This window comes from Podarcis bocagei (genome assembly GCF_964188305.1).
Source record: "Podarcis bocagei genome assembly, chromosome: 14".
Classification (NCBI taxonomy): domain Eukaryota; kingdom Metazoa; phylum Chordata; class Lepidosauria; order Squamata; family Lacertidae; genus Podarcis; species Podarcis bocagei.
This window is the reverse complement of record NC_138139.1, coordinates 16,905,292-16,932,413: the sequence shown is the minus strand read 5'-3', so window position 1 is coordinate 16,932,413 and position 27,122 is coordinate 16,905,292. Positions and strand designations below refer to the sequence as shown.

Sequence of the window (27,122 nt, the reverse complement as noted above, 5' to 3'; positions counted from 1 at the left end):
TAGCAGAGTCTGTAACCTGAAGTGTATGTAACCTGAAGTGTATGTAACCTGAGGTACCACTGTACTAAAAAATGAAAAAGGTGGGAAGTGTTGCCCCCCCCCGCCGCCTTAAAAAAAGCAAAAACAAAGAACATCACACCAAGCTTTACTTGCAGAAAGTTGTTCACATTCTTGGGAAGGAGCAAAATAATAATAATATAGGCCTTAGGTTAGCTGCATTGATTTAATGCCTTAGTTAGGCGGTAAGAGCAGAGGTAGAGAGACTCTCCCCGCATTAGGAGAGCCTGGGGTCGCCCTGACTCCTTTTGATCAAGTCTCTGTGAAAGATGAGTGTCATGCCCTCTCCCAGCCAGCTGTGAGGGGTCTGCCCTGTGACTGGAGGGGTCTGCCGAAACACTCCCCTCCGGAGCGCTGAGGTGGGAGCATCCTGGAGAGGTGAGAGAGAGAGGCAGTCACAACTTAGGACTGTAGGTTTCTGGAGGAGGGATCTGATTTCACTCCCCTGTGCTCACTGTAAGCGCACATCAGGCGTGGAGGTGCTCTCTGCTTCAGACAAGGGTAAAAAAGACCAAGGCGTGTGATGATTCTGCCTCCCTTACTTGTACAGACAGGAATGTTTCCTGGTTCTTCTTTGTACAACTCACAGCAGAGGGGATGGGAAACTGTTTTATAGCTCTCAAAACACATGCTCCGTAAGAATGTCGGAGGTAAGGAAAGTTCTTTTGTAGTTTCTGCATGGATTTGGGTTGTCCTCCCTCCCACCCCCCCTTTCCCTGCTTGCAAGCTCTTGTGCTATAGAAATAATGCTATTTGCTGTAATTGCTTCATTGTCCTGGGATAACAAACAATAAGATTTCAAGGTGCTACACACTACGCGATTTCTTATTTGACTGCTACCTTGTGTTTTGGAATTATCTGTTTGCTTAACAGACTGAGCCTAAGCAGGTTTGCACAGAAATAACTCCATTGATTTATTTCATCTTTTTTTCCTTTTTAAAAAAACTGATTCAAAAGTAAGTGTGCTTTGCACAGCAAACCTTACTTACTAAACGCTGGCCTTCTGGACAAAATGCATCCTAAACGATGAGATTGCCTTCCTTTGCCTATAAGTTATTGGAAAATCATTGTGATAAAGCAGAATCGGACCGCCAATTAATCTTTCCTCCGTTGAAGCATCAGGATCTGTAAATCATGATGACCTGACAATGTTTAATCGTACAGGTCCTGGTTGTACATTAATAGCTATAAAAGTCATGATTTGTGACTTCAGTGTGTTCTGAGTCAAGTGCTCTAAGCAAATACATTATCATTATTGTGATGTTAAAAAAAAAAATTGCACAGGAGACCAGACACTGCAATTTTGCAAAGGAGGTTTCTTTGGGAATCAGACCAGCAATGGTGTGTGCTTTTTGTATATATAGTTCATTGCTGACCATAACGTGTCTTGAAAAATAGGCATGGGGGGGGGGGAGTCCCTTGTCACAAAGTTGTTGTTTGTTGTTTGTGCTTTTAAGATACAAAGAGAACTAGAAGATTAAATCATTACATCCCAGACTGGCAAACACTGATGTATCTTTTTGGGGTTTTCTGTCCTTTGTCATTTCATTCCGTAAAAAGCACCATCACAAAACTGTCAAAACAGACTCTTGTGCTGTCTTGCTGGCATAGCGAAAGAAATATTTAATGTTACTTTCCTGCTCGGTGAACACACCAAGCCTCTTGCCACCATACCATCCCTTCCCTTTTAAAAAAACATTTGCTTTAAAATAAAAACGATTACCCGTCAATTGAAAATGTTTGTGAGAAAGAAAGGGGGGGAGCAATTTTATACAGATGTGTTCCACACTCGATAACTTTGGATTCTTGGGAAAACAATTGTTTTCTAGTTATAGAGACAGAGAAAAAATGTTTCTGCTTAACAGCACCTGAGTTAGGCATGGAAGACTGGTAAAATATGAACATTAATTGTTATTTTTGAAAAGTGGAAGTGGGGAGCCGGATTTATAAATTGTACCACTGTTTTTTTAGGTTGAGCTTGCTGCTAAAGTGTGTTAGCAATCTCTCTCTCTCTCTCTCTCTCTCTTTGATCATGCAGTTCTTTGGCTCCTTGAACCTTGGGAGGTGATTGTTTGTCTTATCTTCTGGTGAGCTAACTCTGCGCTGTGTTGCAAAACCTTGAGGCATGTTGTGCTCCTTTTTACTGTTCCGGGAGCCTGCAACTGAAGTCAGCTTCATTAGTTTCACTGATGGCACATCAGTGCGCGGCTGGTGTTGCCGCTTCCTTCCAGCTAGACCCCAAGCATGACTGGGGCTGCCTTGGTTTGGATAAGCTTGTAAGGATTTGTCAGCCAGATGTGACAAGATTGTCAAGAGGGCGAGTAAAGGAGGAGATCTGATATTAATCAGTGCATAGCTCGGAGCCAAACTTTCTCAAATGCAGTGTAGCAACATGTTCTTCTCATTTACTGTGCCTCTTTTGTGGCTACAGATCTGCCACTGTGCGCCTCTGACGGTTAAAGGGAATGCCAGCTAATCGTATTTAATTGTAAAGACGAAAATTGTGGGTGGGGTGCGGAAAATGAGTGTATCTTGCTATCCATTAACTTGCTTTTTTTTTAAAAAAAAGGGAAAAATTATAGTGCAGGTTGCTGCTGTTTACACAAAGACACTCAAACAGAGCGAAAGTCCTGGGATCTCTCTTTTTGCAAAGTAGGCGGCTGTGGCTACCCATTGTAACGCTGGGATCACAGCACAAATTGCCAGAGATGCATCCCGTCTTCAGTCGCTGGATGTTGATTTTTAGGGATAGCGACAGGCCATGTGGGCTGCTCTCCCTCTTGGGCTCTTGAGGAGCAGAGGCAATCCGTTTAATTAGTTTGGGAAGGGGCATGCCTCGCCATCGCTGCGTTGCCTCGGTGGACTCTTCCGAGACTGCGCACATTTAACCTCAAATCCATTATGTACAGTGGTACCTCGGGTTAAGTACTTAATTCGTTCCGGAGGTCCGTACTTAACCTGAAACTGTCCTTAACCTGAAGCCCCACTTTAGCTAATGGGGCCTCCTGCTGCCGCCACGCCGCCGGAGCACGGTTTCCATTCTCATCCTGAAGCAAATTTCTTAACCTGAAGCACTATTTCTGGGTTAGTGAAGTCTGTAACTTGAAGCGAATGTAACTTGAAGCGTATGTAACCCGAGGTACCACTGTACTAGGATACAGGTAGCGGCGCTTCTCCCAAATTGAGCTTCCTTTCTCTTTTAATGTTCGCTGGTGCGATTCATTTCTTAACTGATGCCGTATATTTTAGGATGGAGTGAGCTGGCAGATTAAAAAAAACCCCGTAGGAGCTTGCGGATCTGCCTTGTCGTCTTTAATCGTAAAGAAGAAAGTTGTGGGTAGGGTGGGGGAAATGAATGTATCTTGCCTTTGTCCATCTAACTCTATACTGTCTGCACTGATTGGCAGCTACTCTCCAGGATTTCAGGCAGGGAGCCCCTCCCAGCCCTACCTGAAGTTGCCGGGAATTGAACCTGGACCGCCTGCATTCCAAACAGATACTCTACCATTAAGCTATGGCCCATTCGCAAAATATTGTGATTCTTACTACTACTACTACTACATCTACATCCTTCCCCAAGGTTCCCAATATGAAAATCCAAGGAACCATAGTGGGCACATCAAGCGATAATGGGAGGATTGGTCTATCAATGCTGGGTAGTAGCAACATATCCTCCAACATTTCTCTGATGGAAACAGAGACGTCCTTTTCCATCATCTTCGTCATACTCTGCCCATCCGATTGGGTTGCCCCAGCCACTCTGGACAGCTTCCAACATATATAAAAACATAATAAAACATTAAACATTCTTTTTTTTAAAAAAACTTCCCTACACAGGGCAGCCTTCAGATGTCTTCTAATGGTTGCATAGTTACTTATCTCCTTGACTCTGGGGGGGTCGCATAACTCCATCCCCTCCAACATTTCTGCGATGAAAATAGGGATGTCCAAAGGAAAAGCGGGACATTCCGGAATCAAATCAGAAACTGGGATGGCTTCTGTAAATCCAGGACTGTCCCTGGAAAATAGAGACACTTGGAGGGCCTGTGCTCTAAATCTTTTGGGTATTATTACTATTATTATTAGTGGGACGCTGGTGGCGCTGTGGGTTAAACCACAGAGGCTAGGGCTTGCCAATCAGAAGGTCGGCGGTTCGAATCCCCGCCATGGGGTGAGCTCCCGTTGTTCGGTCCCTGCTCCTGCCAACCTAGCAGTTCGAAAGCACGTCAAAGTGCAAGTAGATAAATAGGTACCACTCCGGTGGGAAGGTAAACGGCGTTTCCGTCCGCTGCTCTGGTTCGCCAGAAGCGGCTTAGTCATCCTGGCCACATGACCCGGAAGCTGTACGCCGGCTCCCTCTGTCAATAAAGCGAGATGAGCGCCGCAACCCCAGAGACTGGACCTAATGGTCAGGGGTCCCTTTACCTTTACCTTTACCTTACTATTATTACTATTACTATTACTATTACTATTATTATTATTATTATTATTATTATTATTATTATTATTATTACTGCTGCTGCTGCTACATTTTTCCCCAAGGTGTCCAGTATGAAATTCCAAGGAACCTTATGAAGTTCCATATTGGGCACATCTAGCCATAATGGGAGGATTGGTCAGTGCTGGGTAACTACAATGGATGGAGCCACAGTGAATGTAGCTTCTGTATTCAGAGGTAGTATGTAACCTGGACTACCAGATACTGTGGACAACCAACAGGGACTGAATCACCCCCTTCATGCCTTCCTTTTTAACTTACAGAGTAATTTCACTTGCCACCATTAGAAGCAGAATGCCTGGCTAAAGGAATGAGTCTCAAGGTTGTGGCTTCGAGTCCCGCATTGGACAAAAGATGCCTGTATTGCAGGGGGTGAGACCAGATGACATTCATGGCCCTTCCCAACTCCGAACAATAGCAGTGGCACCATTAGTGTAGGCCAGGCATAGGCAAACTCCGGCCCTCCAGATGTTTGGGACTACAATTCCCATCATCCCTAGCTAACAGGACCAGTGGTCAGGGATGATGGGAATTGTAGTCCCAAGCATCTGGAGGGCCGGAGTTTGCCTATGCCTGGTGTAGGCCTTTAGGGCAGGCAGCCCAGGGTCCCACTCAGCAGAATAAGGGGCGGGGGGAGCCACAAAGCGCCACAGGGTTTCCCACCACAATTTGAAGCAAGTGAAATAATGCACATTACCACCAAAAGAGCACCACTCCTCAAGAGAACCATTAAGTCCCACATCCAAAATTACCACTGCCCAGTAAAGGCAAATTGTGTGACTGCCTTGGGACAGCTGAGCAACGAACGAGCAACTGCATTCTTCCTTTCAATTGATTATTAGGAAGGTTCCTTTTGGTACCTGGGGGCCTGTTTGGAGATCCTGGAAACTGTCACAGGCACCGCAAAATACCCAATGCACAGAAGGAAAGCTGGTGGTGCTCAGAACCCCCTAAATATAAACCAAAACATATATACCACCCACCCCCCAAAAAATAAAACACAGGCCAAAAATAAATAAATCATATAGTGCACCCTTCAGACAATAGGTGACTCCTGCTAAACAACACAAAAAGCCCCAAAAGCCAACAACTCTCATGAAAATAAAATTAGTAGTGTAAGGTTGCCTTGGCAGGAACCAAGAGGCTGTGTCTAAGATGCCCTGGTGCCAATGGGTGCCATACTCCAGTTGTACTCTCTGGCGAGTCATTCCAGCTTTCCACAGCCAAAGAAAACTCTTCAGAAACTTCAGGCTGCCCAATGTGGTTGTCATCTGTACATCTTGTTGTTGTTTAGTCATTTAGTCTTGTCCGACACTTTGTGGCCCCATGGACCAGAGCACGCCAGGCACTCCTGTCTTCCACTGCCTCCCGCAGTTTGGTCAAACTCATGCTGGTAGCTTCGAAAACACTGTCCAACCATCTCGTCCTCTGTCATTCCCTTCTCCTTGTGCCCTCCATCTTTCCCAACATCAGGGTCTTTTCCAGGGAGTCTTCTCTTCTCATGAGGTGGCCAAAGTATTGGAGCCTCAGCTTCAGGATCTGTCCTTCCAGTGAGCGCTCAGGGCTGATTTCCTTAAGAATGGAGAGGTTTGATCTTCTTGCAGTCCATGGGACTCTCAAGACTCTCCTCCAGCACCATAATTCAAAAGCATCAATTCTTCGGCAATCAGCCTTCTTTATGGTCCAGCTCTCACTTCCATACATCACTACTGGGAAAACCATAGCTTTAACTATACGGACCTTTGTTGGCAAGGTGATGTCTCTGCTTTTTAAGATGCTATCTAGGTTAGTGGCCATTAGTCAGCAAAAGCATTCCCTTCCTGCTTTTTTTCTCCTGGGTAGACCCAAAAGTTTGTGACTTTTGGGTGGTCAGTTTGCATGTCTCCAATACTATGCTATAAAAAGCATTTCAATCAGTCATCAGATTAGCAAGGGCTCGTTTCCTGTGGTACCATCCAGATGTGGAACTCCTACTCCCATCATCCCCAGCCTGCGTCAGTGATGATGGGAGCTGCAGTCCAGCAATATCAGCTCCCTTTGGTTCGCATTGATTGACAGCGACTGCCCAGGGTTTTAGACAGGGGACATTGCCAACCCACCTGGAGATGTGAGGGTTTAATCCTGGAGCCTTCTGCATGCAAAGCAGTTGTTCTACCCCTGAGCTACTCTCTCTCCCCTAAAGCAGGTATGGGAACCTTTGGTCCTCCAGGTGTTGCTGAACTATAAGTTCTATTATCTCTGGCCATTAGGCCTAATGGGAGTTATAGTCCAACAGCACCTGGAGGGACAAAACTTGCGCTAAATCATGGTCCAATATTCATGTGTATATGGTTGCATTCATATGGCTTTTTTCCATTTCCTGGCATTCCCTTGATTGTTACCGTATTTTTCCGTGTATAAGACGCCGCCTATTTTGGGGGATTCAAAATTAAGAAAACACACTATTCACTGTCTGTGTATAAGACGACCCCTTTTTTTAAACTTCAGAAATTTAGGAAACAATATAGTCTTACACACGGAAAAATACGGTAATTTCTGCATTCTGTTTGAGCTTTCACATGGCATAAAAGCCACTTCCAGAAAGACAGCAGAATACAGCTCAAGTTTAGCACTCATTGCCACGTTATTAGCAAACAGATTTTTTCTAGAAGCAAATAACATGAAAATTAGTGTTACACTTGGGCTGTATTTCTGGGGCTAGCATTTAATGTCATGTGAAAGCTCAAACAGAATGCAGAAATTAAGAGTGGGGAAGCGTCAGGAATATGGAATAAACTGCCATTTGAATGCGGCCTATGTCCAAAAAGTGTGGGAATAATTATCTGTTTTTGAGCACTCATGAATTTGATCTCGGATTTCCAAAAGGTGAGCGTCAACACTGACTAAAATGTGGACTTCCTATGTAACGCATATACTGATATATAATGCAAAGAAAACCATGCATGCTATAGCCCTTAGATATTCGGGATTTGATTGTTAATGGCACATCATCCCTAAGGCTTATAGTGCTTTCATACATGATGCTTAAATTGCTTTTGAGCCTCATTCGTGCTATATATGTTAACCTCTAATTGTTGATACAGAAGAGAAAGCAGGAGGAAGTGGAACAGAAAGAGATGTTGGAAGTGCAACAGCAGAGATCATTCCATGTGTGGCTTAAGGGTTAATTCTTTTCTTAGTGAGTCAGTCAGTGAAGAGCAGCAATGGTGGTGGAAATGGCCTTTAGTAACCAAACACAGCGGTGTGATCATCACTAAAGAAGCACATGCTCCAATTGGCTGCATAGTTCTGAGGGAGTTTAACGCTGTATGTTTAGGTCAATGTCTTCCTGCTATGTGCAAGTAACAAAGACAAAACCTCTCTGTTTTTTTCTCCTCAGACATTACACGGTTTTTGTTCAGTTTGCTTAGTAAAGTGTTATGAATATTTATTTTCCCTCTGGACTCTTTTTGCTCTATTTAAGTGAAGAGAGAGAGAGAAATTTGTAGTGCAATTGAGCATTCTGGCCAATGTGTAGGATTGCTTTAGCATCAGAAACCTCATCTTAAAACGCCGCTTCAGATCTTGCAGGAGGACAAGATCTTCTGTGGTTTCAGCTGATTTAGGTCACATCCATAGTTTACCCGTCAAGCATTCTTATACAACTTTAAACAGATATGGCTCCCCCCTCCAAAGAATCCCGGGGTCTGTACTTTGCTACGGGTGCTGAGAGTTGTTAGGAGACTCCTCACAGAGCTACAATTCCCAGCAACTTTAGTAAACTACATTTCCCTGAGAGAGCCATGACTGTTAAAGAGGTATAGGAGTACAGATGTGACCTTAGCTCTCGTGCAATAAGAAAACCTACATCTGAACTGGATCGTGCAACTGTATCTTATGCAACTCCATACATTTTAAACTCAACCACACAGAGTATATGCACAAGATATCATCAACAACGTTAGAGACTTACGCAATATTTTTTTTGCAGTTTTACATTACACAATGTAAAACAGAAAAAACCACACATATTCTCCTGAGGATGAGCACAACAGATTTTTAATAATTGCCTCTAATGATGCAATGCCATCATGTTAATTTTCAAGCAGGCAGCATTCCTTTCCAGTGACTAGAAACTTTGGGAAGGGGAACAGCTTTTAACCTTGGCCTTAAGGAGTTGACCATTCAAATAAAATCTCCATCTTGGGAGACGATTAAAAAAACAAACAAAAAAATTGGGAAGTGGAGAAAACTTTTAAACTTAGCTATTCTGAGCTAGTGTGTGGTAGGGAAGAAATCTCTATTTACTTTTTAACATGCTAGGCTAATTAGGTCCATGGCATGTTGAAGTAAGTGGTGGCAACCAAGATGTTTTTCTGCTGGAAAAGATTTGAGGTTGAATACAGTACATTCTAGAGTCAAGCAAGCTGATTTTGAACTAATTACAGGAAGAACTGAAAATATGGAACCAGTAAAAGTGTGTGATAGAGTTGTATCAGGCAAGAATGAGCTACAGGATGACTACTTGCAGATCACAAAAAAGAGGACTAAAGAGGCCACTGATTTGAATACAACTTGCACTTGCTAATTTTTAAGTATAGGTGCACCTTTAGTAACAGTTACTATGATTTACACAGAAATACGAAACATCCCACCATAATGGAGAACACAATGACCAAGGGACGATGTGCAGGCTGACTGCCACTGGCTTTTGATGAGTACCGTATTTTTCATCCCATAGGACGCTCCGTCCCATAGGACGCACCTAGTTTTTTTGGGGGGAAATAAAGGAAAATTTTTTTTCCTTTATTTCCCCCCCAAAAGCAGGTCGGGGAAACCGAACCAGGTCGAGGAACAGTGGGATGGCGCCGCTGCGCCTCCCTGCTGTCCCCCGAGCTTGTGGGGGATGTCTGCCCGGCGCGAGGGGTGCCCTGCTTCAGGGTGCCGCGCGTGCCGGGCGGCAGGCTGCTATTCGCAGCATGGGGAGCCCTGCGGGGAACTCCTGCAGGGCTCCCCACGCTGCAGATGTCTGTCCGGCGCGTGGGGCGCTCTGCTTCAGGGCGCCCCGCCCGCCGGGCGGCAGGCTGCTATCTGCAGCGTGGGAAGCCCCGCGGGGACCTCCCGCAGGGCTGCCTAGGCTGCGGATGTGTTCCCGAAGCGCCGGGCGCTCTGCTTTCAGGGTGCCCGACGTTCCGGGAAGCAGGCTGCTATCCGCAGCCTAGACAGCCCTGCGGGAACTCCCACAGGGCTGCCTAGGCTGCAGGTGTCTTCCTGAAGCCTAGAGAGCGAGAGGGGTCGGTGCACACCGACCCCTCTCGCTCTCCAAGCTTCAGCGAAAGCTTTTATTTGCCCCATAGGACGCACCCAGATTTCCCCTTCATTTTTGGAGGGGGGGAAGTGCGTCCTATAGGGCGAAAAATACGGTAACTTTCCATTCTCCTTCAACTTCACTCCTTTTCTTAAGGTTCTTTACTTTTGAAATCAACTTGCACTCTACAGCCCTTCAGAAAGAAGAGCGAAGGTGAGTCTGTGATCCTTCAGAAGTTGTTGGGCTCCAACTTCCATCAACCCCAGCCAGCATGGTCAATGGACAGGGAGGGTGGGAGTTGTAGTTCAGCAACAGCTGGAGGCACACAGGTTCCAGGGAAGCCCAGAGAAGGGTCATCGCTCAGGGGCAGAACATCTGCATTGCATGCAGAAAGTCCCAGGTTTGATTCTAGCATCTCCAGGCATGGCTAAAAGACATTCCATCCGAAACCAGCCACAGCCAATCAGGGTAGACCCGATAGCCAGTGTAGTGCCCTCCAGATGTTCCTGAACTACAACTCCCATCATCCCTGATCGTTTGCCAAACTGGCTGTGGCTAATGGGAATTGGAGTTCAACAGTATCTGGAGGACATCGCAGTGCCTCCCCCCCTGGAGTAGACAATACTGGATGGAGCAATGGTCTGCCAAAATGGCAGCTTCCTGCGTCCACTTGAGATAATGGGCATGAGAGTGGCCCACTTAATTTAAACAGAGACAGCTCTCTTTTTCCATATTTTAATTTTGGGGAAGGACTGAAGTTCAGTGGGAGAGCACTGACTTCGTTTCTGCTGGATCCCCTCTGCTGCCCCTGACATTTCCAAGCAGGAGACACTGTGGGGCTGGGAATGGGCTGGGAAAGACTTCTGAAACCCCTAAGACCTGCTGTCAGTCAGACTAGGCCAGCCTTTGTCAACATGCTGATAGCTGGGGCTGAGCCCCGGACTTCTGAGGCACCTGGCCAGGTTAGCAAAGGCTGAGCTATACTATACTGAGCTAGATGGACCAATGAGGTGACTCTGCATGAGGCAGCTTCCTATAGCCCTAAATAGTAGCAATAAATAGAGTTAAGCCGAATTCAGTATAATTGAACTCAATGGGTCTTACTTGGGAGCTGACATGTACAAAGTATGTGCAAAGTATTGGCAAACCAAATGTCATCTTTAATATATATTTTTGAAGTTTATCTTTAGAAACACAGTAGCCCTAAATAAATTTGTATGTTTCTTTTCTTCTACCCCACCCTTTGAAGGTATAACTCTCACTAACCCATAAGTTAACAACACATGCTCAACAGGACTTCTCCATTCATTTCAATGGCGGTGAATATCTGCCTGCCTTTCATTTTAAAACGGAGAAATCCTGGCATACAGAAAAGCGTACACACAGATTTGGATCAGTGCATTATATCCTACATTTTGCAAATGTATACTGGCTTCATCTTCTAATCTAGACCTTGAGTTTAAAAGCATATTTCAGAGTACATCATGTGTAGAGGGTTAGGAAATTACCACCATATGACATTATGCCACATCTTAATTAATTAATTAGATCTCTTACCCACCCTTCACCATAAATTCCCAAGGCAGGTTACAACAATACAATAATCCAGTTATCATGCCCCTCAACATTTCTCTGATGAAAATACAGATGCCCTATTTAATATTATCATTGCTTTTTTCTAAAAAAATAAAATAAATGTTTAGGGGTACTCTCATTTTGACTCAAGAAAATCAACTGGAAAGGAAATGAAGCCGTTGTCAGATTCACAAAATGTTTAGGGGTATGTGTACCCCTGCGTTCCCCCAGAAAACCACTGAATAATAATAATAATAATAATAATAATAATAATAATAATAATAATAATAATAATACCCCACACATCTGACTGGGTTGCTCCAACCATTCTGGGTGACTTTCAACATACCGTATTTTTCGCTCTATAAGACGCACCAGACCACAAGACGCTCCTAGTTTTTGGAGGAGGAAAACAAGAAAAAAAATATTCTGAATCCCAGAAGCCAGAACAGCAAGAGGGATCGCTGTGCAGTGAAAGCAGCAATCCCTCTTGCTGTTCTGGCTTCTGGGACAGCTGCGCAGCCTGCATTCGCTCCATAAGACGCGCACGCATTTCCCCTTACTTTTTAGGAGGGAAAAAGTGAGTCTTATAGAGCAAAAAATACGGTATCTGAAAACATAATAAAACATTACACATTAAAAAAAAACTTCCCTACACAGGGCTGCCTTCAGCTATCTTCTATAGGTTGTATAGTTACTTATCTCCTTGACTTGGGGGTCGGAAAACTCCATACCCGCCAACATTTCTCTAATGAAAATAGGGATGTCCTAAGGAAAAGTGGGACATCCCGAGACCAAATCAGAAACCAGGATGGCTTCTGTAAATCCAGGACTGTCCGTGGAAAGTAGGGACACTTGGAGGATCTGAGTTATAAAAGCAGGCTCCCAGATTGCCTTTTAATGGGCAGTTATGCTTCACTTCAAATCCTGCCCTCTCCTTCCCTGGCAATCATCACCGTGTCCTAAATCTTTCCGTGGCACTGAAATTCTGCTGCACGTCGTCTATCTACCTTTTGAATCTTGCAAGTTCTTGTAAATTGCTTCAGGACTCCTTCTGGATGTGTTGTAAACAGGGAAATGCACGAGATGTGCTAAGAGAGGCCAACTGCCTAATAAACAGACCCATTTAATTTTATACCGCTGTTCTTGACGTTTTGCAGGCAGTTCCCAAGGTTAATCTCAGGGGACCGGGGGCACGACTGAGCTCAGATCTGATCCAGACCCAGTTCAGTATGGATCTCACTGTGGGGAGATGAAGAAAAATGGGAAATTTTGTCATCGTAAAAGGGTGTCAAGTGAGGTGGTGCATTTTTTTCTAAAATGGAGGGTGTGAGAAGAAAAAGGATTTCGGGGAGGGAAGAAGATTTTAGAGCAGGCGGAGGAAATATTTTGAATGGATAATGGCACCCAAGAAATTAGATTCCTGGAAGGAAAGGAAAAACACCCTCTCTTGTTTACAGGCCGGCTGGTACCAAGCTCGCCAGTCTATTAGCAGAAGCTATAAATCACTCTCTCATTCCCATCATGTACACAGAGCAGAGAATTTGGCATTTAGATGTTCTAATGACCTAAACTGCACTTGGGAAAGAATTTCTACCTTAATCCAGAGACAGATGAGTTCTGATAACGGTCTGCTTTCCATTGCGAGACCCACAAATCTGCCAGCTGTCCTGTTGGTCGAGTTTTGCTCTGGGACTGATCTACCTCTTTATCGCCACCCTGAATGCCGACTACAAAGCTGTCTCTGTTTAAATTAAGCGGGCCAGAACAAAACTTACAGTGATGTTTGCCTGTATAGAAGTATCTGTTTTCATTTGTACTGTCATCCCAAAGGTAGAGGTGTGAACCAAGAAGCCTTTGATTCAAACCTTAGCTTTGGTAGAAACTTATTCGATGGAATTATATACTGATTTCCTAATTTATACAGTGCCACCCATGAGCATGGTGGCACTTTAAAGATTACAGAAGGACAGGTCCCTGCCCTAATTTGCTTACAATCTAAAGACATATGCAGGGGAAACAAACAGGGAAAGCAAAAGGGAAGCAGGACTGTACAATGAAATAATATGCAGTTGCTTCAATTGTGCATGCTTTGTCCCTCAAGCCTCCCAACTCTAATGTGCTATTTTTCTAGAAAAAGAGGTGTCAGGACTCACCATGAACACCTCCCTCGTTCTCTTAGAATGACAATGGCGCTCACCTGAGAGGTGCCAGGACTGAGTTCTGGTGAGTTCTGGCCAAAAAAACCCCCAAACCCCAGTGTAGTACAGTCATACCTCATGTTACAGACGCTTCAGGTTACATGTTTTCAGGTTGCAGACCGCGGGAAACCTGGAAGTACTGGAAGGGGTTACTTCCGGGTTTCATCGCTCATGCATGCGCAGAAGTGCTAAATTGTGCTTCACGCATGCGCAGAAGCGCCAAATTGTGCTGGCGCAGACACAGCACTTCAGGATGCAAATGCTGCAGGTTGCAGACGTGCCTCCATCACGGATTACATCCGCAACCTGAGGTTCCACTGTACTCGTTCTTGACTACCTCACAGGGCTGTTGTAAGGGTTACTGAGTTAGTATATCCAGTGGTATTTGAGCATTTGGAAGAAGCATCCATAAAAGGCCCTAAGTTAATATTAGCAAGAAAGAAAATAATCAATTGTTGTGGCAAGTTATGTCAGTTCCATAATTCCTTGGGAAGAAGGATTGACTATTAAACCACTCTTGGAAATGTCACTCTTTGAAGGGAGTAGGGGTCTTCTAACTACCCCCAGCACCCTTGACAAGCCACAGAACCCAGGATTATGAGGGGAAGCCATGACTGTTTAAAGTGGAATGATACTGCTTTCAATGTGTGGTGCAGATGGAGCAGATGGAGCTATTCCTGTTGGTGGGCAGTTTCGGTGCCCTCACTCTCCCTCCTTATGGTTATTTATGTTTAAATTGGACAGACGGGACAGTCCTTCAAATGGAGGAATGCTTTCTGTGAGGTGGGACAGGCGGCCATTATGTCTTTAAATTGCATCGTATATACTGATGGTCGACGCTGCAGTAAAGTTATATTGGCGATGCAGCAAAATGCCCCCATTAAGGAAATGAAATGGAAATATTGGCCTGCTGGAGGGATTCCCAATATATGTGGAAGTAGGGGGAGGAAATGGGAGCCCCCTCCCCCTAAAGGCAGGGGGGGAGAGAGCCCAATGAGAACTGAGCGTGCTCAGTGGCAAGATACTGAGGGTTTGGGGTGGGAGGGTGAAAGAGGGGGAAAGATGTGGAATACAGACATCTCCCCACTTGCCATGTGCTCAACTCGCGCATGACTGTGTAAATGCGAGGTGAGGGGGGGGGGATTAAATACATCAGTTTAATCTGCAAAAAGGCACAAAGAGGGCAAAAACAGCCAAAAAGAGAGAGAGAGGGGAAACTGAAAAAATGGCTGACACTGAGTGGGGGAAATGGCTAGCAGTTCAGGGTACTGGTGTACCTCTGAATCACAGCCAAGCACTGTGTACCAGCACCAGTCTGCCTGCCTTGTCATTGTTTCCACATCGTCCTCCAGCGATGAGGAAGACTGACAGCTGCCATTGCCACCATTCATACCAATCTGGTAAGTGCTGCTGCTTTTTAAAAGTGGTTTTCGAAGGTTTCCAGAGGCAGACTCCCAAAAGAATTTATTGCTGTTGCTGTTGTAGCCTGCGTATGCCACTCAGTGGTCGTCAAACGGGCTTCCAGTCAAAAGTACGGTGGATAAAAATCTATGATTTTTTAAAATAAAATAATAATAATTTGGGTTTTTTTTATTTAAATCAGATTTTTTTAAATGTAAATTGGATTTTTAAAATAAAATGCTTTTGGAGGAAAAATCTTTCTAAAGATAGTTTTCTATTTAAGTTACATTATAGTCCAAAGGCTATTCATCGGGAAATAAGGATTTGTTTTAAGTTTTTCCATGTGTGCTAAAACTCAGTCTAAGTTGTTGTTTAAAAAAAAAAAAAAACCACATCAGTTAACAAACCTGGATACATATGCTATAATGCTATTGTTTTAGTTAAATAAATTGTTTAAATTGTTATTAAGGAAATGATTATTTTTCTCCTTCCGATAAAGTACAGCAGAAAAGTTGTCCAAATATAAACAGTTAACTTATTAAACCTCACAATAATTTCATAATTATCTGTCTGTGTATTTCTAATAGTATAACCATATCAGTAATTTTTGATAGAACTGTAAAAACTACTCTGAAAATGTATTACTCCAAAAATGAAACCTTCATTTGGTTGTCAATATTAAGATTATACCAGCAAGAATGAGTCTTTCTGTAAAAAAATAAATGATTTAAATCAAGTCTTACTGACTAGTGATTTAAATCATGATTTAAATCAAATCCGCCCTGGTCAAAAGTGAATATAATATGACAGCAAATAAGAGATGTATCAACAAACACACAGGAACTATAAAAAGCAAGGAGGGAATGGTTAGAAAACAGGGGTTTCCTACTTAGGCATTGAAGTCTTTAGCCACACAACTATCCTACAACATCAGCTGAATATTCAGTAATCTGGCCCGGTATCTAGCAAATGAATACCTTGTTGTATTTAGCATTCTTGCAATCCTATATAGAGGTTCGTGCCTGTAAGCAGACAGGGAAACAGCTTAACCCAAGCCTAACAAATCAAACAAAAAGTGTGAGGAAGTGATGAAATTTGATGAATGGAGAAAGAAAGTAAAAGCCCATGAAATAAGTGAAGGTTATCTGAAAGAATATTAGATTGCATCTTGATGTATCTGTTTGGACAACTGCCTTCGAAAAAACACACACACACCTTGCAATTTTTGCTGGGACGCCTCTTTGCGGACTCTCTTTATTTATGGAATGCTGATCTAACTCTGATCTTCTGGGGCTGATGAACACACCGCAGTCTATGGAAAGTACGGCATCTTTCAGGAGTGCAGTGAGGTAATATAATTGAACTCCAGTTATAGTTGACATCTCGTGAAGTCAACGAGGCCTTGGCTCAACACAACATACTTTCTCCCCGCCCCGCCCCATCCCACTTAGATGAACCTTATAAAGAAAATTTATGACTTTCTGCAGCTCTATCTGAAGTATGCCAACTGCTGGGCTAACCGGCTATCTAAAGCAAAATGAGTCTCAGAGCTCACTTCTCAGTGTGTGTTGTGATGCATGTTTTGTAAATTCACAGGAAGCTCATGGCTTTTTCTCAGGTACATTTCTTAGTTTTTGCAATGTTCGCTTACTGATTTACTTAACATTTTTAAAACGAACCACTCCTACAAAGTGTTCCTCCATCCATAGCCTTTAAACTTTTTTGAGATTCCCCTTTAATACCATTGCTGTAACCTGGACTCTATTTTTATTTTTTATATGAACCAACCCAGATCTGACACTCATCACCTGAGAACCGTCTTCATGTGTCTCTGGCGGCTGGCAACATAAGAATGGGCCTTTTCTGCAGTGGCTCCCCATTTGTGTAATACTCCCCTCAGGGAGGCTGGTCTAGCACCTTTCTTATACATCTTTAGGCACCAGACAAAAATGTTTCTCTATAACCAGGCCTATGGCTTTTCAAATGTGTTTGTGGGAAGAGGGTTATTGGTTTGTTTTTGTTTTATTTTGTATTCTCATTCCCTATTTTTCTGTTGCAAACCGCCTTGGGATATTTGGGAAAGGGCAATATAATGATGATGATGATGATGATGATGATGATGATGATGATAATAATAATAATAATAATAATAATATACTTTTATATATACAGTGGTGCCCCGCAAGATGAATGCCTCGCAAGACGGAAAACTCGCTAGACGAAAGAGTTTTCCGTTTTGGAGGTGCTTCGCAAAACAAATTTCCTATGGGCTTGCTTTGCAAGACGACAATGTCTTGCGAGTTCCTGCTGGTTTTTTTTCCTCCCCCCCCTTTTTCTAAGCCGCTAAGCCGCTTATCAGCTGATCCGATCAGCAGATAAGCCGCTAAAAGCCGCTAATAGCGCTAATCCACTAATCCGTCAATGGGCTTGCTTCGCAAGATGAAAAAACTGCTAGACGAAGAGAATCACAGAACGGATTCTTTTCGTCTTGCGAGGCACCACTGTACTGTCCAATCCACTCCTCTCTCTAGAGTAACCAAAGGTGGTTGTTGATGATGTTGAAGATGGAAGCTCCTGCTTCCTCAAATGACCGGTACTTGTATCAATAGGAAGGCTATCAATTAATTTCTAAGAGGGTTACTTTTCCTTTGATAGTGTACCCCATCATGAGGGAAAGTGAGGGAAACCAGGTAGAGGGCCTTCTCGGTAGTGGCGCCCGCTCCCATCAGATATCAAGGAAATAAACAACTATCTGACTTTTAGAAGATATCTGAAAGCAGCCCTATTTAGGGAAGTTTTTAATGTTTGACCTTTTATCGTGTTTTTGGTATTCTGTTGGGAGCTGTCCAGATGGGCGGGATATAAATAATAAATTATTATTATTATTATTATTATTATTATTATTATTACGCTTGCTTGAATTCCTTTTTCTGTGCAACTGTACACAAGGTACAGGGGGCTGCCATAAACAGGCAGTGGAGGTATCAGTCATGGAGATTGCTTTTAAACACAAAGGAATTTACTCGCTTTCTGCAAATGATCATGCCTTCCCTGTCCCAATATCCCGCCCCCCATTTTCCCTCTGTTTTACTATTAATTACCACACGGTGTGCCTTTTTACTGCTCAGTATGGGGGATGGGAAGGGCTTTTTTTTGGTCAGAACTCACCAGAACCCAGTTCCGGTGCGTCTCATGTGAGCACCATTGCCATTCTAAGACAAAAAAGGCAAGTCGTAATGGTGAATTCTGGCCCTTTTTTTTTTCTTTTGAAAAATAGCACTGGGAAGAAGCAATGTGCATGAAGGCCTCTTTAAAGGGTGGGGTCATATATGACCCTTCAACCTCTGTCCCTGGCCCTCAGGAAACACTTTTTTCCCTAACCAGCGTGGGCTGTACAGTGGTGCCTCGCAAGACGAAATTAATCCGTTCCGCGAGTCTCTTCGTCTAGCGGTTTTTTCATCTTGCGAAGCAACCCTATTAGCGGCTTAGCAGCTTAGCGCTATTAGCGGTTTAGCGGCTATTAAAGGCTTAACGGCTTAGCGGCTAAAAGGCTATTAGCGGCTTAGAAAAAGGGGGGAGCGGAAAAAATCGCAAGACTCGCAAGACTTTTTCGTTTTGCGAAGCAAGCCCATAGGGAAATTCGTCTTGCGAAACGCATCAAAAAACGGAAAACGCTTTCGTCTAGCGGGTTTTTCGTCTTGCGAGGCATTCGTCTTGTGGGGCACCACTGTATTTGTCTGTGTGAGAAATACAGTGAGTGTCTGAGAATGGGAATGTAACTTATTCGGAATCATAACATTCCTGTCAGCGATTGCTCCCTGTAGATGCCAAGCCTCACCTGCGACTTACTATCATCATCATCATTTATAATTTGTATACCGTCTTTCTATCTTACAATACTCAAGGCGGTTTACAAGCTAAAGAAACAAAAAATGTACACTTTATAACAATCTAATGCAATACAAAAATGTGGTAATAAAACAAAACTTTAATATAAGCAACCTACACCAAAAAAGTAACATTCAACAATCATTAGAACAGTATAAAAGAATAATGTCAACATATAAAAGTTAAAAAGAAATCCACTCAACAGTTACAATAAATAATTTCTAAACTATAGTCAATAAAACAACGGCAAGCCACAGTACATAAAATAGTACAATACAAATTGAGAAGCAGAGGCTAGAGGGTGAGGGAAGGCAGGTGGAAGGAGGCCTTGCCTGAGGAAGTCTCTATGAAATATGGCACAGTGCACTACTTGCAGAATGATGCCTGTAGTGACATCATCTAAAGATTTTTCCCCCCTTTGGAGATACTCTTTTTTACCCATGCAAACTTACGCAGTTAAAACTCATATGACTGGTTGACTTAAATTTCTTTGCTCAAGTTTCAGCCTTTGCAAAATGAGCTGGCGCAGTAGGGCGTGATGAGTTTTTCAGCTTTCAAATTCCCAAAACAAGGGTTGCTAAAAAGTTGCAGCATGACCTGGAATTCTGGCTAAAATAATATAGTTTAGTTTTGCTTGTTAAGTAAAATGTGTGCACAGTTGCATGGAAATAATTAAAAATGATTGCCAAGTACTTGCAGATTATTATTATTATTAATCATCATCAACTTCATCATTACCCAACATTTTCAGAAGGTAATATTAAAATTCTTTGGTTTTCTGAAAGCAGTTTATGTGCTTCTTCACCAAACATAGACTTACCAAGCTTGATAATAATAATAATAATTTTATATGTTGTCTGATGACAATAATAATAGCAGGTTTTAATTCCTCACACCCATAACTGGGGGGAAAGCAAAAATTAAGTTTCACCCCCTAAAATGACATACCCTCCCAGTTGGGGGACTCGCACCATTTCAGATATTTCTGGAGTTCCATCAGCCCCAGTCAGCATCCCAGGTCAGGGATGATGGCAGCTGGAATCTAGCAACATCTGGAGGGCCACAGATTCCCATCCCTGGAACTACTGGAAGAAAAACTAGACTTTAAAACAAACCCTACGCCTACTAAACCCTACGCCTACCAAACCCTACCCTACCAAAACCTACTCCAAAGGATAAAGGTAAAGGGACCCCTGACCATTAGGTCCAGTCGCGGACGACTCTGGGGTGATGGCGCTCATCTCGCTTTATTGGCCAAGGGAGCCGGTGTACAGCTTCTGGGTCATGTGGCCAGCATGACTAAGCCGCTTCTGGCGAACCAGAGCAGCGCACGGAAACACTATTTACCTTCCCACCTATTTATCTACTTGCACCTTGACATGCTTTCGAACTGCTAGCTTGGCAGGAGCAGGGACCGAGCAATGGGAGCTCACCCCGTCGCGGGGATTCGAACCGCCGACCTTCTAATCGGCAAGTCCTAGGCTCTGTGGTTTAACCCACAACGCCACTGACATCAGGAATCACAAGACAGAGAAACCAATAGGAGAACACTTCAATCTCCCAGGACATTCTATGCAGGATCTCAAAGTAGCTGTCTTATTACAAAAGAATTTCAGAAATAGACTGGAAAGAGAAGTTGCTGAATTGCAACGTATTACCAAACTTAAAACCATGGGGAGACCTGGTCTGAATAGAGACATTGGATTCTGATCTCATTATACATGATAAAGCTATTTTTAGCCATCTCACCCCTTGCATTTTCCTGTGAGACAGTCGTCAACAGGTTTACCACACCTATCAGCCAATCACCCATTCCCACCAGCCTTCTGAGTAATACCCCTTCCCACCCTCTCACTATATATAAGGGTCTGGTGACTTCTGTTTCAGTGTATCTGAATAAGTGTGCATGCACACGAAAGCTCATAACAAACTTAGTCGGTCTCTAAGGTGCTACTGGAAGGATTTTTTGTTTTGTTTTTTGTTTAGATTTTAAAAGATAGCCTTAAATAACACATCTTTTAAAATGATCTGGGTTTCAATTGGTATCTATAGTTTCATAGTTAGAAGCATTTAAATACATGGTTTGGGGGAAAATCTTGCCCTTTGTTTTCCTATTGTTGGGTACAATCTCTCTAAGGTGAAGCATTTTTTAAGTCCCATTTATTTGTTGGCATGTAGCAAATGTGGGTCAAACCACATGTGATGCTAAACATATCTTTGAATTTTGTGACTGGGGTTCTCCTCCTCTTTCTCTTTTTTTAAAAAAACAGCAACCTAACAGCAGCTGCAAGGAGGAACAGATTCAGATCAAAGACGCTAGCACAGGGTGTTTCTCTTTTGAAAATGCTCCCCCAAAGCTGGGGGTGAAATGACAGCTTTTGGGGATCTTTCAGCAGGAAGTGGATGCATAGGGAAAGGGTTAAACCCACCCCCGCCCCTTGTGCTGCTGTGCTGATCTAGGTCACCCTCCCCATCCCTGTGGCTGCTTTTAGTTAAAGAGAGAGAGGTAGAAAGAAACACATTTAGCATAATTTGTCATTTGACCCTAAATATTAGACAGAGAAGGCTGAGCTAGGAGAATGGTTCTCTCTGATATGCTAGCTTTCTGTGGGAAAAGAGTATATATATATATATATATATATATATATATATAGGTTTTGGTGTCTTCGGGTGTCTTCCCGTGTAAGAGTTGGGGTGTCTAGGCGACGTTTCGACGAGGTCTCACTCGTCATCTTCAGGCTGGTGCTTTCGGCTTCTTGTTACTAGAACAGAGCAGGATCTCAGTGTTTGAGTTCCTATAAATACTGTTGAGGGGGTGTGGTGTATAGCCTCCAACGTTCTGGGCAGAGAGGAAGTTCCTAGGTTAATGTGCCTTTTCTTCTTTTGTTCATTAATTACTTGAGGGATATCTTGAGTGATTACTTGAGTGATATTCTGAGTACCACTTAGGAGGGTCATTAGGTGTGGATTAGTTGCTAAAGCTTTCGTGTCTTGACCTCTTGACCTTGTGAAGAGTTTTTCTGAGAAGATGGCTGTACTGCACTTAGTTGTGCTCTGGCTTGGCTTCGTGTATAGGGGCGAGCTGTGGTTTTGTGCCCTGTGCCAGCCAGATCTGTGTAGGGATTGCAGGGGGGTGCAGCATCCGGAGGTGCCACTATGGTTTGGCTACTGGATGGTGTCTGTAATTTATCTGTGGAGAGGGTCTGGGTTTGGGTCTGGTGTGGTTGATTGGAGATGGCGTTCTGTGTGCCTCTGGTTCTGGTGTCGGTTTTTGTGGGGAGGGCTAATTTCCAGATGTCTGGCAGGCGGGACGTGTCGTCACGCTTGTTCATGTTGTGAGGGTGTTTCTCTATCTCGATGGCTTCCATGATTATTCTCTTGTGGTGATGTTCCATGTTAAAGAGCAATTTGTATATATATATATACACACACACACACACACACACACACACACACACATATACATACATGGAATAACATATATATATATATATATATATATATATATATATATATATATATATGAAAACATGGAATAACCTGCAGGGGAGAAATTTAGTTCAGTTTGCATTTAAAAGCAACCCCACCAAATTCATGCTTTCCGGAACAATATACCAACCGGAACACAGCAATCTGTTGAAATTTGCACATTTCTGAATTTTGCAACCATTTGTTGTGTACAGAAATGCATATGTTGGGGGAAGAGTGTGCATGAAAATCCATATATTGTTTTAAAAAATAGCACAGAGAAATGCAAAAAGGTGTGTACCTGGCAAAATTGCACACAAACATGTGTATATTAGGGAAATTCACACTAAAATGCTGGTACATATTCATGAGAACTTTAAAAAAAGAAAAAGAGACACCCTCAAACTAATGGGAAAATGTGAAGCACTGAACCTGACACTGGAAAAATGACAAACTTTGAGAAACCATCCTTAGTCTGAAGTAGTACAGTCCATAAAAAAGGTTGACCCACATTGTGATTATTGTGCTCTATTAGGCTTGCAATATTTCAACAAGTGAAAATCCAGACATACAAGTTGTTCAGCTTTCCCCCCCAAAAAAAATTCTTCCCCCCCCCCCAATATGATGTTTTGGAGCTCTTTTTTAGGAATTTTGACCCCCCCAAAAATCCCACTTCTAATATGGCTGCCATACACCCAGGTTTTCACAGACATTTAAAATTCTACCCGGACACTATTTTTCACAAACAAATCCCAGCTATGTCTAGGAAATTCCAGACATATGGCAGCCCTATCTATGCATATTCATAATTCTCCATTTTTTGCATATTTGCCTATGCTTGTTCCATTCCCCTTCCCCTTTCCTCTCTCCAGCGTGTTGCACATGTTACTCACCCCTTAACGTTTTAATCTGTTTCTGCTCTTTCAGGCCATCCGTTGCACTCTGGTAAGCTGCAGCTGCCAGTGCTTCAAACCTGGGAAAATAAACCAGCGACAATGTGACCAGTGTCGGCATGGATGGGTAGCACATGGTAATAAACCTCAAAGAATTTTAAAAGAAAATAAAAAATCCTTGCCTTACCAAGTAGCCACCAGCTGTCTTAAGTACAGTTTTCAGTTTATTAACGGAGACATTGCAAAGTCACTAATAACAAAACTCAGAAATTGCTTATAATTGTCTATAGAGTCATACTCAGCTCAGCTTTGGGATAGTAAAGCACTTCTTTGGTGCAATCCATAACTAGTATGAATTGCTACGTAACTAATAGCAATTTGCTTTACAAGAGGTTTACATAATTCTGAATGTTCAGAACACGATTTAGGCTAAACTGGGGACAGTTTACAGGGAACCAGGCAGAGGGCCTTCTTGGTATTGGCACCCACCCTGTGGAATGCCCTCCTATCATATGTCAAGGAGATAAGCAACAATACAACCTTTAGAAGACACCTGAAGGCAGCTCTGTATAGGGAAGTTTTTGATGTTTAATATTTTAGTATGTTTTTTATATGTGCTGCCCCAGAGTGGCTGGGGCAACCCAGTTGAATGGGCCGGGTAAAAATATGGTGATGATTATTACAGTCAACATGGTGCCTTCCAGGTGGAAAAATGAGAAACGGGGCGAACCAAAGTTCACAGCCCCGTCCATCCCTAGCCTGCGCCAAACCAGAAATTTGCACCCAACCCTCCCCAAGCTTAAATACCGGTAATTGGGAAATACTGCTCAAGTTCAAACCCCTAGTACCCCAATGGTGTTCTTTTTGTCTAATTGTCTCATACCCATTTATGCATAAGTAGTCACTCGCCTTTTGTTTTCCTTTTCTTTTCAGCCTTAAGTAAGCTAAGGATCCCTAACCTATACCCAACAAGCCAAGTGGAAATAGTCCAGTCTAATGTGGTATTTGATATAAGCAGCCTCATGCTGTATGGAACTCAAGCAGTTCCTGTCCGTCTCAAAATTCTCTTAGATCGGCTTTTCAGTGTCCTGAAGCAAGAAGAAGTCATTCATATCCTCCATGCTCTGGACTGGACACTTCAAGACTACATACGTGGATATGTCTTACAGGTACATCTCTAGGTCTTCGCTCCCTCTAGGAGGGTGACAAGAGAATCGGGGCTGAAATGAGGCCGAGAAACCAGTGGTCTGCGTGTTTGTGGGCGCCCCAACATCTGGAGAAGTGCAAATAATTTTTAAGAAAAGCTTTCTGCAAGCTTTGTTTACTGAGAAGTTTGAATGTTTGTGAACGTTCTGCTGGCATCCCAGTTGCATCAGAACTTCAAGCTGCACTAGCACCCTTATAACGCAGGCATTCACCATAAATTTATCCATTTCAGTTCTGCCATTTTGAACTTTTCCAGCATCATCAGTACACCGGGGCAGAAGTTAGCTCCTTATGTTTACGCAAATGCTGCTCCTCTGTTGGCATTCTTGTTCCAATGTAAAGCAGCATTATGATTTATGTTATGGCACGAATAAATATTTCATGGCACTTGATAATTTTGCTTTTTAGTGTTAGGATTAAAAAATATGGGCTCAATTACCTTGAACCTTTTTTGCATGAAAAATTGATGATGATACATTCTTCATCATCTTAGAGAAGTCTTGTGTGCCCAGTGAAAACCCTCAGTAGGCCATCAAATACATGTTCTGTGATAAAATATTTATTACAGATATTGGGGAAAGTTAGGTATGGCTGGAGTTTGAAAGAACTTGCAACACTCTAGTGTAATTACAGCTGTGCTCTGTAAACACTGGCGAAGGATCGATGCAGGTTCATTTGTTCTCTGATCTTAGTAGCTTGGAAGATTATTAAACTTGCAGTGGAAGAATACTTGACTTAAATGTGGAGCTAAATCTTCTTCTGATTGCTCCATCTCTCTCTCTCCATTCGTACATGTTGTTTCGCCAGTACACGTCTTATTTTTTTTCTGGGGAGATTGCAAAATACTTTCTAATCATCGGTGCTGTGTTAGAAAGAACAAATGTTGGGGTGATTGAAATCCAAGAATAATATATATCACAGAATTGCCAAAATAAGCTGCCCTCAGCCTTAGCAAATTGTGTGGATTTGGCTAGACCTGGTCCTGAATGGGGTAACTGTGCTCCTGAAGGACCAGTGTGCAGCTTGGGAGTCATTCTGGACTCTCCAACTGTCCATGGAGGCACAGGTAAATTCTGTGTCCGGGGCAGCTGTTTATCAGCTCCATCTGGTACGCAGGCTGAGATCCTACCTGCCCGCGGACTGTCTCGCCAGAGTGGTGCGCGCTCTGGTTATCTCTCGCTTGGACTACTGCAATGCGCTCCATGAGGGGCTACCTTTGAAGGTGACCCGGAGACTACAACTAATCCAGAATGCAGCAGCTAGACTGGTGACTAGGAGCGACCACCAAGACCATATAACACCAGTCTTGAAAGACCTACACTGGCTCCCAGTACATTTCCAAGCCAATTCAAAGTGTTGGTGCTGACATTTAAAGCTGTAAATGGCCTCGGTCCAGTATACCTGAAGAAGCATCTCCACCTCCATCGTTCTGCCTGGACACTGAGGTCCAGTGCCGAGGGCCTTCTGGTTGTTCCCTCCCTGTGAGAAGCCAAGTTACAGGGAAGCAGGCAGAGGGCCTTCTTAGTAGTGGCACCCACCCTGTGGAACGCCCTCCCACCAGATGTCAAAGAGAAAAATAACTACCAAACTTTTAGAAGACATCTGAAGGCAGCCCTGTTTAGGGAAACTTTTAATGTTTAATAGGTTATTGTATTTTAGTGTTTTGTTGGAAGCTGCCCAGAGTGGCTGGGGAAACCCAGCCAGATGGGTGGGGTATAAATAATAAATTATTATTATTATTATTATTATTATTATTATTATTATTATTATTATAAATTATTATAGACAAAGAAGCCTAACCTCTTAGAAAACTGCCTGGAATAGTGATGGGCAGCTGTGGATTCCCGAGCTGGATCCTGACCTGCTCACCCTCCCCACCCTGCACTTCCAACTCTGGCCATCACTTGGTCACTTTATAGGAAGGGCTGTAACTCAGTGGTGGAGCCTCTGCTTTGCATGCAGGTGGTCTCAGATTCAGGTTCATTTCCGGGTATCTCCATGTAGGGGTGGGATAGACCCCTGCCTGAAACCCTGTAGGGTCGTTGTCAGTCACTGTGGACAATACTAAGCCAGATGAGCCTAATGCTAACCCTAAGACACAACCCTCACCTTGTGTCTATTTAGTCTGAGCTGCCCCCTACCTAAAAACAGTACAAATCAGCAATGCCACCCAAGCTACCTTTGAAGGTAACCCAGAAACTACAACTAATCCAGAATGCAGCAGCTAGACTGGTGACTGGGAGGGGCCGCCGAGACAACATAACACCGCTCCAGAAAGACCCACATTGGTTCCTAGTATGTTTCTGGGCACAATTCAGACTGTTGGTGCTGACCTTTAAAGCCCTGAACAGCCTCGGCCCAGAATATCTGAAGGAGCATCTCCACCCCCATCGTTCAGCCTGGACACTGAGGTCCAGTTCCAAGGGTCTTCCGGTGGTTCCCTCCCTGCGAGAAGTGAGGTTACAGGGAACCAGGCAGAGGGCCTTCTTGGTAGTGGCGCCCACCCTGTGGAACGCCCTCCCATCAGATGTCAAGGAAATAAACAACTATCTGACTTTTAAAAGACATCTGAAGGCAGCCCTGTTTAGGGAAGTTTTTAATGTTTTATTTATACCCAGCCAGATGGGCGGGGTATAAATATATTATTA

The 27,122-nt window shown here is 43.4% G+C and overlaps 1 protein-coding gene across 2 annotated transcripts in view; it reads left to right on the top strand.

The window, feature by feature from the left end:
- The first annotated feature begins 285 nt into the window (after positions 1-285).
- The window catches only part of BNC1 (basonuclin zinc finger protein 1), a 38,010-nt gene continuing 11,173 nt past the window's right edge, over positions 286-27,122 (top strand). Inside the window, exons 1-3 of one of the 2 annotated variants that reach the window (XM_081171096.1) lie at positions 286-435; positions 23,303-23,405; positions 24,202-24,437. In XM_081171096.1, coding sequence (XP_081027222.1) covers positions 24,291-24,437 — 147 coding nt within the window. In that variant the 5' untranslated portion in view covers positions 286-435; positions 23,303-23,405; positions 24,202-24,290. Of the gene's footprint in view, positions 436-463; positions 708-23,302; positions 23,406-24,201; positions 24,438-27,122 lie in introns of those variants that run through there. The other variant, XM_081171095.1, reaches the window with a different exon arrangement.